This window comes from Thunnus albacares, chromosome 18, assembly GCF_914725855.1.
Source record: "Thunnus albacares chromosome 18, fThuAlb1.1, whole genome shotgun sequence".
Classification (NCBI taxonomy): domain Eukaryota; kingdom Metazoa; phylum Chordata; class Actinopteri; order Scombriformes; family Scombridae; genus Thunnus; species Thunnus albacares.
The window spans coordinates 25,908,683-25,922,042 of NC_058123.1; the positions used below are offsets into that span (position 1 = coordinate 25,908,683).

General features: G+C 40.4%; 1 protein-coding gene across 6 annotated transcripts in view; it reads right to left on the reverse strand.

Moving 5' to 3' along the window:
• LOC122968767 (transcription factor 4-like) overlaps positions 1-13,360 on the reverse strand; it is a 236,685-nt gene that overhangs the window by 7,832 nt on the left and 215,493 nt on the right. For 5 of the 6 annotated variants that reach the window (XM_044334233.1, XM_044334234.1, XM_044334237.1 and 2 more), the window contains 4 exons: positions 9,445-9,583; positions 5,932-6,085; positions 3,940-4,169; positions 3,307-3,457 (listed from right to left, as the gene is read on the reverse strand). In XM_044334233.1, coding sequence (XP_044190168.1) covers positions 3,307-3,457; positions 3,940-4,169; positions 5,932-6,085; positions 9,445-9,583 — 674 coding nt within the window. Of the gene's footprint in view, positions 1-3,272; positions 3,458-3,939; positions 4,170-5,931; positions 6,086-9,444; positions 9,584-13,360 lie in introns of all 6 variants that reach the window. The other variant, XM_044334235.1, reaches the window with a different exon arrangement.

Here is a 13,360-nt window from a genome sequence, read left to right on the forward strand (position 1 = left end):
CACTATACATTTTGGCCTGATGGTTGCAGCAGGAAATGTCTGAGGGTCAGCCAAATCATTAGGATTTATCCTCTGGCGACCATAAATATCTACACCAAATTTCATTTGGGCAATTGACATTCTGGCGGGTAAGTTCTTGAGATATCTTCCACTGGAGACCGATTAGTGTTAGAAAGAATTTTCTCAAAACTCCTCTTGTTGGTATGTTCAAGAACTTTCCAAATTTAGTTTGAAAGTCCTTGACAGTAGTTCTTGTTGATCTGCAACAGAACAACCAAATTCACTGAAATTCACTATGAACTTTAATAAAACAATTATGGAACTTGAACTTGACCACTGTATTTGCAGGAATATTTTAATCCATTTTTTATAAATTTAATTCATCAAGTAGGGTGATATTTTCACTCTCAGCGATGTGATGTCAAGTTCATGCCTTGACCTCTCTTCACTTGAATACACAGGAGATGTAGTCATATACAACAAAATGCTTAAATGCTAATTTAACATGCCAGATTTAAATCCCCCAATGCTCCTTTCAGTACTGCAGATACTCGGCCAGACATGACAATACACTTAATGTCATTCTTGCAAGTCACTATTATTCAACTCTATGCGCAGTGTGCAGCAAACTTCAATACTGAATAGAAAATAATCACAACATGCCATAGCACAACGTGCTGTCATCATAAAAATAAATAAGGAACAGTATACGCCTATTTGTCAGACTAAGAAAACAGTCTGCTTTGATGACAGACTTCTGTCCTCTTTTTATGCTTTCCTGTGAAGGGGTCATCCGTGGTGGGTCACCCCTCTTTTACCCACATCTGTGCAAATCTCTGAGCAGGGAAGGAGGCAACCCCTGGTCCATTTACTGTGTCATCACGTAGCCTAGACGCGGTATGATCTCTATTGTCACTCACTGTCCAGTCCATTTCTGATTTTATTGCTGTTTGCACTAACAACTGTTCTCACATTGCAGCGCTTTACTGAGATCAGGTGCCAAATAGGTCACAAGGCTCAATTAATGGTTGAAATAGCACACAAATCATGCTATGGCCTTCACACACACCAGATCTCAACCCAGCTGAACACCTACACTGTGTACTACCACCATCATCAAAACATCAAATGAAGGAATATTTTTTGGAAGTACACTGTCCATCCCTCCAGTAGAGTCCCAGAGACTTGGAGGATCGATAACAATGAGCAGTGAAGCAATTCTGACAGTTCACGGTGGAACAACACCTTACTGAGATACTTTATGTTGGGTTTTACTTTCATTTGTCACCTGTATGTACGTAGCTCATGAATGTTTTTCAGCAGCTGATGTGTCAGTTTGGTGAATGCACCACCAAGGAGCATTTCAAGTTCTTCCATTTTCTTTGACTAAAATATAGCCCTGAAAACATTTTTTGTCTCAGGTCACTCCTGCTTCTAATCATTAACAACCTTTGTTACCACGACAGAACATCAGAAAATAAACTCAATAACACATTTAACCTGCTCCTTGATTCACATGCAACACAAATACGATTTGGCTGTTTAAGAGAAAAAAGTTGTACAGACAAGAACAAAAACAACACATATTTAATAAAAACAAGTGACACAACACGCAATCACACATTAAAATCACACTTACTGCCAATCTGTTGTTAAAATGTACCCAGACCAGACAGAAACTAATTCACGTTCTCTGCCAGACTTTAGCTGTCAGGAACTGACACAAGTTCATTCAACTAAGGGGGAGAAATTTTGCCTAAATGAAATTTTGGGCTACATGTTGTCTGTGTAAATTTAAACGTTTTTTTCTGCATTAGTACCACAGTGGCAGACATGACAATACAACTGGATTGTTTATTGATTTACATCATGATGCCATGACGTAGTAGTAGAGAGTAGAGTATGAAGTATGTAGTAAGTAAATGAGCAGCACAGTAACCAAAGGGTGTCCCCTTCAATAATGATGAGATCACATCTTAGCTCTCACTTTTTGAAAGCAATACTTAATTATGGACATATCTGTTTTTTTAAAAAGGGGCATTTTACTGGAAGCAGTGCTCTCTTTTCTGGATACAGTCCAATGATACTAACAAAATCCGTTTTCACATATGAACTCCGGACAATGTCTGGAGGATCAGGCCTGGACATTTTCTGGGGTTACCCTTTTACACATGTAGCACACAGCAGGAAACTGTCTGTGTCAGACGCATCAGTGACGTGTCAGTCTCTCCAATTAGCGCTAGCTTCACAGCTGAGTATTCAGGCCCAGTCAAAACAATGCAGCTTAGCTGCTGTGTTTATCCAGCAGCAGTCGCATGTGTAAAATAGCAGCTGGGGATAAAAGGGGAGTTGACTGTTGGAAGTCAAAGAAGTTGTATAGAAGTTTATGTTCTGCTTGTTCAATAGTTGTTTGATAAATTGCGCGTATTATTGCTCCCTTACTGCTGGATTTTGTTGCACTTATGGCAGCGAGCAGTTGTAATCCACTTGCTCGCTGTGAATTCTCCAGAGAATTCACTGTTGTATTCACACATGGGCTCAATTGGACATTACACAGACTTGGTACGAGGGAGCTGGCAGAGTAAAGTCCATTTAATGTCTGGTCCAACTGATTTGGACATTTGCGTTCACATATACAGCTCCTCCGGATAATGTCCGGAAAATTTCAGGTTTGCAGTGCATGTGTGAAAGGGTCTTTAGTTACAAACTTTCACATTGGTTTAAATGTATTTGTAACTTTTAAGCTTTTGCCCTTTTTTTTTGAAGGTTGGACACCAAACAGGTAGTACTGTTTTCATAATATCTGGCCTATAATCCCGGCCAGTTTAGTGCAGCTATCCCCATTAAACAGCTGTTGATCAAGTTAGGTTTTGGTTTTGTGATATAAAGTGGTATCTTTCTAGTCATATTGTCGTTTCAGCCACTATGATTCTATTCTGCAGTAAACTAATGGTTCAAAAGTACACGGACAACATATTAATACATGTGGATGTTGTAACAACTGATGGACAAAAGATAACTTGGAATGTCCTTTTCCAATTGATTCAGTGAAAGCCAAAATGTCAAAACATTTAAATTAAATATATCTCAAGTAGTAAGCTCAACTTACTTTCATGGGAGGCATGTTTTGTTTGCTGTAGATTTTAAATTTTGTGACAAATGATAAGATTTATAAAATTATTTCTTAACATTTCTGGACTGGCTTCTGAATTACGCCTCTTTGGTTTGAGTTAAAGGTACAACAGCAGATTAGTGAAGTGAAATCTTCTGACCATTCAGGGGGGAGGAGATGTTGCTGCGTTTTACATTTGTCCCATGGGGTTTGACCCGTCGCCCATGATGGCGGCGGCGGCGTGGTGCGCGGCGGCCAGTGAGAGGGGAGCTCCGTCTGATGTTGCAGTGACCTTCTCCTCCTCACGGCGCTTCAGACAGGCCGCTTTAGGGTTCAGGTTTCTCTCTGGAGGGAGAAAGAGAGATGGAGAGAAACTATTAGTATTTCTAGAGACACAAAACATGTCCTGACTGAGTCCTCTTATCCTCTTTTTTCAGAGAGGTATTTCTTTATGTTGGATCAATAAGTCAGCAGTGAGACTGAAGCCAAAAAGCCAAAAACTTCAGCCTGGTTGAACACAATCAACAGGTGGCACTGCTGCCCTCTCCTGGAGCTCCAGGAACACTGAATTTCACCTTGACTTTCCCCTTAAGCAGCTTGTGCATCATTTTAAATACTCTTCCCCAAAATTCAGCTTGACATTTTTGGCATCTTTGGGAACTTTAGAATCTCCACTTGAATGTAACATAAAGTTTTGCAAGTTTGAATAAACCTTCGCTTCACAGCATGCATTATTAGAGATGGTGCAGATCAATTTGGTGCAGTATCTGTGGTTTATATTGTTAGTTATTGAGGTCAAAGGTCATGCTACTGTATTGGATACTGACCTCGGACTTGTTGCTCCAGACTGAGGATGACGGCCACGGCCTGGTGCAGGATCAGTAACTTGGTCTGAGGTTTGTCGCTCTTCAGGTGCAGCTGGACCATCCTGCCCAGCTCCTTGAACGCCTCATTGATGTCACGGACGCGCAGGCGCTCCCGCGCATTGTTGGCCATCCTCCGTTCCCTCTCTCTCTCCATTTTCTGCTCTGGAGACAGGTCCTCGTCGTCGTTGTTGCTACGGTGACCAATGATGAGGACGAAGAGGAGCAAGGGAGGAGGAAGCGAGGGATGAGGGTAGGAGAGGAGGATTTGAAGATGAAAGTTCAGTTCTATATTTCTGTGTGTAGACTCTCATTTTAATACAAACCTGCTGTCGATGTTGTATGTTTGTACAACAAGACGACCTTTACAACATGATCAATAAAGTGACAAAATAAAAGGGAACAGGACTTGGGGACATAATGTTGTGCTGCATTCTGGATATTTCAAGTGCTAGTCTGCCATAGTAATCAGGAACTGCTGTGATATTTGTGAGTTCACTTCACTACAGGTTTTTCACATAGGATATAATCTAAGACAAACTGATGTAAATCTTAAGTGCAGAATTTACAAGAATAAAGAATATAATTAGAAATAGGTCATAAACAGTGTTTCAAAATGGCTCATCTTAGAAGAGCAAAATTCAACTGCCCACTGTTTAAAGGGAGTTTTGCAACTTGCTCTAACAGAAAGGAATGAATCAGTGTCATTTTTTACTACAGTTGTAAAGGTTAACAAGTTATAAAATATTTATTTGCCTTCATTCATGATTTTAGGCAGAATCGTAGGTTAAATTAGTCAAAAATGAACTTGATCAAGGGCTCTCAGCCCAACAGTGCTAACCATTAAGTTAGCGCTGGTTGGTAATATCTCATTCACTCATTTACTATTTGCCACCTTATAAATAATAGTTTACAGGGAGTAGTTGATCGAGACACTCAATTAAAATGAAAAGTAAATAAAGTACATTAGGTAACAATTAGTAACTGTTGGCCACAAGCACACTGATTTACAGCTGCCAACAAGTCCCCAAACCCTGTGACATCATCATCAAAATCATCAAAATCAATTACATCATCATCATCATGACCGCCACCATCATGTACAAATCTCTGGGTTTGGGATCCAAATGTTTCTGATTTCAGTCGACATACAGGTGAAAAGTAAACATGATAAACAGTTTGTTTATCGTCGGAGGAGTGAAGGCAGCTCGGCTGCATTCAGGACGGCAAATCAACATTGTGACCAAAACTTGTTGACACTTTTGATTTTTCTATTGCTTCAAACCATTGTTTAAATTTACTGCAGGTTTGTAGTCTCTGGCCAACAGCAGGAATATCTCTGTTGGTGTGTACTTTGACGCCCTGAATGCGAGGCAGCACTTCTTTGAGAAAATTGAAGGTGGGCTCTACTCTGTTGTGTGAGAAACAGTTAAAACCAGGCTCAAGACCATGGAGAGACTGATGGTACCAACTAGGAGCTCCATATCCACCAGGAACCTCTCTTTGTCTTTACAGCGCTGCATGGCTTCTCTCTCAACAGCACTGTCTTTGCTCAAACAAACGCACAGCAGCCATGTTGAGGAGTTTAAAAAGAGAGATGTCTGGTGGACATGGAGATTTCATCTGTTAACTGATATATTTAGCTGCTTCTCGTCACACTTGGTCACTTCATCAAAGTCCAGAGGCTGGCTCCCAAAACACTGACAGCTTCAAGTCCTTCCTTGTGTCCTTACTCTCCAAGAACTACTCATGGTTTTAGCAGTTTTTACAAAATCCAGTGACGACCAATCAAGTGGCACAGTCTCTGTCTCCTAGAGATGTTTGTTTATGAATGAAAAGTGGAACTAGGAAGGACTCTGAGCATGGAGGTGCTTTGGGAAAACGCATGTCCCAGCCCAGCTGAGGGGTTTGATGGAAGCGAACGTCTGAGATGGGCGGGGTTACCTAGATCTTGACCTATCAATAGCTTTGAGATCCTTGCTGTCAACGTCCTCCTTCTTGGAGTCCAGGGGCTTCGTGTCCTGCAGGAGGTTCTCATCTCCTTCGTCCTCAGACTTGATCTCCGAGCTGACGGAGGAGGTGCTCTGGCCCTGAAGGCCTCCGGACAGGGCTGCAGGGAGGATGGGGAAGCAGGAGGGGAGCAATGGTGAGGAGGGGTGAAAAGGTGGATATTGATAAATACAACATGACTTGTTATCACATGATCAAGTTGCACACCTAAGTCATGTTATGACACCTGACCCTGCTCCATTCGCTGAGTTGTGAATTCCGTGAGATGTGGTTGAAAGCTCTGAAAGCTTAGCGTACAAATACATAAAATATCAATTGGATTTAGCTTCCCTTTATGTGCAGGTTGAGGCCTAGAGATCACAGAGGAGGATTTGTTATAGAAAGGGTGCTGGTTGTTGGGTTGAAACCCAAAAAAGGGCAGAAAAGATGAAAGATGCCCTCCATGAAAAGGTTCTCAAAAGTGGGAATGAAAACCTGGTGCCTACATTACCCACAGTGCAACTCAATTGCCGATAGTTTGATTGTAGATTGAGGTGTGTTATGCTAGTAGTGGCTAATGTAGCCTGGAGCTGCTAGTTTCAAGTAGAGATGAGGAGCAGGCTATAGAAGTCTGGCAACCTCACTTCTTTCTAACTCCACACCCCCAGATTTTATTCATTTTGTAGCTCCAACTAACACTGACTCAAGTGACATCACTTGAGGCAATTTATCAGATTTCACACAGCGCCCCCTGGAGTCAGAAAAGCCTTTATACTACTTTTTCATATATGCAGTAGTACTTCCCAAGACCTGTACACAGACTTTGATGTGTAAAATTTCTGGACTTCCCCTTTAACCAAGTAGCCTTAGTTCCCTAAACATAATCACATCTTAAACACAGCAATGGCAAATGAAAAAAAAAAACAAAAAAGAGTCCAGACAGCACTGAGGAAAACTGAGGCTTCACTTCCAAGAGTAAACATGTATGTGACATGTAACTATGTAATGAGATACTGCTAAATGTTTAAGAACAATGTGAAGGTCAACAGTTCTTACTAAATACTAAATCTCTAGTTGACCTCCAAGATGGCGGCATGGGAGAGTTGTGATGCAAACGTAAACGCCTCTCTACCCTCTGTCTGTCTGTCTCTCTCCTCAGTAGAACAGTGCAGTCTTTATTTGACGTCTGTATGGATCTGTCACTGGGACGCTGCCAACTTCTCAGTCAACACAAAACACTCCGCTCTGTTCCCAGACACACACACATACACACACACACACACAACCAACTGTCGGCCATTTTGAATCTCCGTCTGCCTGACTGGAGGCATTTTGTGTGCAGCTTTGAGTGACCGCCTGTGTTTGGTTTATGTGTTCGTGTCTCTTGCCATACAATCGCTGTGTGTTAGTGCATAAATAGTTGAATTTAAATAGCCTTAAAACTGTGAAAAGTGACTTTGTGCTTCTGAATGTGCGATTGAACCCAGACAGACACAAACTGACACTGGAGGAGACTGAACACAAAATTTGGGGATACGCCTCAGTTTTAATTCATGCAGCTTTCCCAGTTCTTCTCACGACTGTCTCTTTTTCTTACTCACTTTCTTCAGTTTCTACACCGCCTCAACATTGCTTCCTGACTTTCTTCATATCTGTATCCCATTTGTAGACTACATGCTACCTCTACAAAATTCAATAAACTGAAAGATGTCAGTACATACTGTAAACTAATAGGCTTGTTTTTGTGAGTACTATTGATGGACTACTGTCCCACAATGCATTGCCTAATGGAAATGGAGGAGCTGCTCAAATCTGTAAAACAGTGTTTTGTGGGGATGCAAAACAGCTCCGCATTTCAGAAAACAAAGTTTAAATGGAATTCCAAAGTCACAGTTTGCTTGACAATGATATTGCATCATTTCCTGTTAGTACCCAACATTACTGTAAATACAATGAAATACTGTATACTAACAAGAACAGTATACTATGATAATTCAGCCCAGTATCCAAGAAACCACATTCACATCTCATGATTTATGTTCAGTTTTCAACCTTCAGTGCATGGTACATTTGGGTGAACTGACCCTTTAACTTATGTCTGCAATAGAAATTCAGTCTGTGTACTGTAATATAAAAATCACCAAATCTCCTCTCGAGCAATAAAACCTGTCGGAGAGATTATAAATAATATAAATGTAATATCAGTTTAAAGTTAACATACTATAAATACAGTATAAATGCTCACTGTTCATAATAGTTTCAAAACTGAGAGAGAGGAGAAGAAACCACAGCTCTGCCATGGTATTCATCTTTGCTGCCAAATACATTTTAATACCATTTATTTACAGCCCCTACACTACTACTCTACCCTGAACTGTGTGTGTGTGTGTGTGCATGTGTGTGTGTGTGTGTGTGTGTGTGTGTGTGTGTGTGTGTGTGGTCGCCGCTGGCTGAACTTTGCTGCCAGCAGACTCATTTTCAGCCTTTAAAAAAGAGCTCAGGGCTAATTTGCTTCACAGTGCGCTCATATACACTTTCCTCCTCCATATTCATATCACACATACTGTATGTTTTTTTTAGGTTTTTACGGCTTGGGCGGTGAACTCAGCTCGCCAGCTGAGATGTGCGTGCTTTATAGTTTCTTTCACTGTTTCTTCTGCTTCTCATTTGTGACTCCTTCGTCCCTTTCATCCTCTTCATTTCTTCCATTTACATTTTTTTTCTCTCTCGACTTCTTCATTATTGTATTTCCTTCCTATCTTTTTTGTTTTTTTTCCCCTTTAGTTCATTCTTATTTCTCCTCCCTCCTCAGCTTCCTAATTTTTCATAACTGTCTTCAGTCATCTCCCATTTTTCTTCTTATTTCAAGCAGCTTTTCCCTTTCTCTCTTCATTTTTGTCACCATTATCATCCTATTACCTTATCCCCCCCCCCCTTTTTGATTTCCTGTCCCTCTTCCTCTCATTTTCTCATATATATATATATATATATATATATATATATATATATATATTCACCATCTCACTTTCTACAGCCTGTTCTTATACTTTTGCCTTTATTTTACTTTCATTATTATTATCATTACTACTTTTATGTAGGGTTGGAAATGTTCATTTTGTGTGTGTGCATATAAACAAGTGCATGATGGGATAGCAGCGGGACGCCTGTGCCTACATGGAAACACACGCACTCATGAACAAAAACAACAGATGCCAGCAGTTTGTCCATCACTGACTCTTTTTGTTTGTTTCTCTCTCTGGTTGTTGTTCACTAAATATAAAATCTGGTACAAAGTAAAGTCACTTATGTAATTTTTTTCTTGTTGTGTGCATACATTTGAATATGTGACTAGCAGTATTAGTAGGGGGACATCCCACAAACCCCTAACTGTTGACGTGTGGAAGCTCATCACAGTTTGTTGTGATGTTGTTTGTTTAGTTAGTTTAGTTTACTGATGTTCGAGAGCGTGGCGAGACTTACCGCGGTACGGGTCCGGCTGGCTGAGGTCCGGCGAGGTGGCCGACTGAACGGGCAGCTGAGGCACCGGCACCTGGCCCGCCATCGAGTGTCCGCCACGCAAACCGCCCACGCCGCCACCGTCTTCTCTGTGAGAGCCCACCTGGAAAACAGAGAGAGAAAAAGATGGAACAGCTGTTCTGCTTCTGTCTGCAGGTAATAAAACACAACTGTAACCAAAATGATAACTCCTAAAACCAAATATAGTCTGGACCTCTTTCAGGCCTGATCTAGTGGGTTCAGGCTTCGCTGAGGTTCTTTATGCTTTTTGGCAGTTTCCCTTTCCCTTCAATAAAAACTTGTGCCAATTTGACCATTTAGTTCTACTTTTGTCATTTACTTTTTCTGAATCGAGGGTCTGAGGTGCTTTACAGATGACTGACCAGCTGATAACAAGACAGCACTTCATGTAATCATTAAAACAACTTGAGACTAATATACACAAGAGATATAAATAATGAAAATATAATAATAAAACCATGAAAATAGATTTTAAAAAATGACACTGGCATTATTCTATAATTTTCTTTGTCTCAAAACAAATCAAAATAAACATACAAGTAAAAAGAAAAAAAAACAAAAACGCCTAATTTCCAACAACAGTAAATAGTGTATTTGTTGGGGACTATTTTCAGCGGTGGATTAATACGTATTTGGTGCTCCAGTGAGTATTCACAGCAGCAGGATGGTGTGTGTGGGATTCAATCAAAGTAAATTACAGTGTCTGTGTTCATGGTAATGAAGGAACGTGTCACCCAGTGCAACTGTGTGTTTTATTTTCTATGATGGCATTGTGCAAAAAATAAAATTAAAAAAAAAAAAAAAGCAAATGTGGTTTAGATTATAAAACTCTCTGCGACAGTACTGTGATTTTTTTGTTAAATAATACAATTAACTTGACGTGGCTCATGTATTACTTCTGGCTGTGGCATTTTGTCGTATTAATTATCAATCCTGTAATTACTTAAATTGCTTTAATTATTAAATGGTTATTAATGTCTCTTGGTTTTAAATTTCAGCCTGTTTTGCTGTTTGTATTGTGAAAGTGATTAACTGACTGGTATGATTTGAATTTATTATTGTTTATATTTGTTTATTGCCCCTTTTAGTCAATTGAGTATATAAGTGAGTATGTGACTCATATCTATTGACTGAGTATTAAATTAATATAGTTTCTACATGAGAACAGGAGAGAAAAACAGGAAAAATGTCTCTCTTCAAACACTATTGGGCACATGAGATGGTCATAAAAATCAACACTGAAGAATCAATATTACACAGCAGGATTGTCTACAAATATAAAATGATTCATCTTTTTCACTGCCTCTTTCTTTCTTTCTTTCTTTCTTTCTTTCTTTCTTTCTCCAGATGTAGTACTGTCTTTGGCCTGTTGAGGGCATCCTCTACCTTTCTAACACAATGGAGATTGCCCTCTCTCTCTCTCTCTCTCTCTCTCTCACACACACACACACACTCTCACACACACGCACACGCACACACACCCCATTCCTTCCGAAGTTTTTTTTCTCCATCTTTTTTCCCCCTGTACAGTACAGCTCAGGTAGGAAAATTGTGCTCTGCTCTCTCAGACTGCCTGTGTCTGTGCGTATCAGTGTGTTTGTAAGAGTGTGTGTGTATCAGTGTGTTTGTAAGAGTGTGTGTGTATCAGTGTGTTTGTAAGAGTGTGTGTGTATCAGTGTGTTTGTAAGAGTGTGTGTGTATCAGTGTGTGTCTGTGGGTTCATATCTGCATGTCTGACATGTATATTTACTTTTTTTTTTTAACTTGAGTGTGTCTTCTTTTTTTTTCATGTGTGTTTTCAGGGAAATACTGTATGGGTGTGTGTGTGTGTGTGTGTGTGTGTGTGTGATTGGCTGAATCCTATCCATCTGTCTGTCACACACACACACACATGCGCAAGCACACGCACACACGACAGCACAACAACTGACAATTATCTTAATGCCCATATGTTTAATTGTGGGATTTCTAATTCCCAGAGCACCAAGCAGCTTCCAGCAGGGACTCACTGTTTTGGTACGAGATGGGCTCCCTTTATATGTGTGTGTGTGTGTGTGTGTGTCTGTGCGCGCGCATGTGTGTGTGTGATGCCAGCTTCCTTGTGGCATCCTGTGGTTCAGAATAGTCTCTCTCTCACCCTCCTTTTCCCGAGCTTTGTTGTACTTGAACATATCAGCAGGACAGTTGGATATGAATCATGTTAGATGTTGTGAGTGGTGAGGTAGTATAGAAATGTGTTCAAGTTTGGAACAGCTAAATGGAAGGGGGGGCGACAGTGTGGAGGGTCTTTAATAGCCTCATAATCAGACTGAATTGCCATTTTGTTTCATTATTCAGTCTGACACTGTGTTCATCGTTTGCCAATTTCATTTTAATGGGGGGGGGGGGGTTTGCTTTGCCTTGACCAATCAGTAGCGTTTGCTGCATCTGTTCAGTCGAAGCCATTTTTAGTTGACACAGGAGCTGTGGTAGTGGTTGCTAGGAGCATTAACTTGTTTGTCACATTCATCAAATAAATTGGTCAATTTAAGAACAGTAATTTCTCTGTCCGTGCTCCAACTGCAACACTCTCATCTACACTTGTCTCCATTTTTGCTTTTTCACAGAAAAATGACATCGTCATTCTTAATCCCGCCTACAAAGCTCTGATTGGCTCTGTTGCTTTTCCAATTACCTGACTCCAGGTTTTCTCTGTGACAGTTATAGGTAATTTTATTGGAATATGCACCAGAACAGTCCAGACTAAAATACTACAGATATTCAAATTAGAAGTTGACAAAAGGCCTCTCGACAAGGCAACAAGATCAGCTAGTAGTGCAGAATTTGCCTCAGCAGATACGGAAGTGGTGCAAATTTGCAATTAATCGGATTACTAAAACCAACTGACAAGCAGTGAATGCAGGACTTTTGAAGCCTCTGGGGATGTTGGGCCTTGGGGCAGTTGCCTGATTTACTGGGTTGGTACTACAGCCACTGAGAGTAAAAGAATGGAGAGGTGAAGGAGAAACGTTTTTTAAATTTTTAATTTAAACTTTGTTCATTTTTGAATCCAAATCAATGCAGTAAAATTGGCAGCTTGTGGTTTATTACAGCAGAGAGAATGAGATGGAGAACAGCGATGCTCATCAGTTCAGTCTGTTTGTTTTTAAAATGTACAGAACTATGAACAATTTAAATCATTTTATCCAACAACGATGTTATGCTAATAAAATCTACTCTGTTCTTAAACTTAAAAGATGGTTACTATAGTGTAATATACAGATATTTTTAAATTGTAGTATTGCCTATTATCTGTTTTGACTTTTTCTGATGTATTGCATGATAACCACAGTGTAAATAAAGTGGTTTGAAAATCAAATCCTTCTGTCTGTCTGTTAATCCAGCTGGCTGACAGAGAGGTCTTGCCCACCACACCACATGCCAAACTCCCTTCTCGCTCCATGCAAATATCACAAAATGTCGACCGGCTTGTCAGCGTGCATGTGTGTATCTGTGTGTGTGTGTGTGTGTGTGTGTGTGTGTGTCTTTCAAACTGAGTGTCCTCCATCTATCCGTCCAAACTTCTGTCTGTCTGCTCCCTTATTTATTATTTGCCCCTCGTCTTTCTTTCTGTGTTTTCCTTCCGTTTTCTGCCTTTCATCACCGCCTGGATTCCCAAATGTAAAATGGCAGCAGAGAGGAGAGAGAGAGAGAGAGAGAGAGAGAGAGAGAGAGAGAGAGAGAGAGAGAGAGAGAGAGAGAGAGAGAGAGGGCGGCGTACATTTTTAATGGAAGGCTTTTATATTTTAACGAGCCTCCCTTCTCTCTTCCTTAATTTAGTTCAATGAGGAGGGAAGACGAAGAGACAGACGGAGGAGAA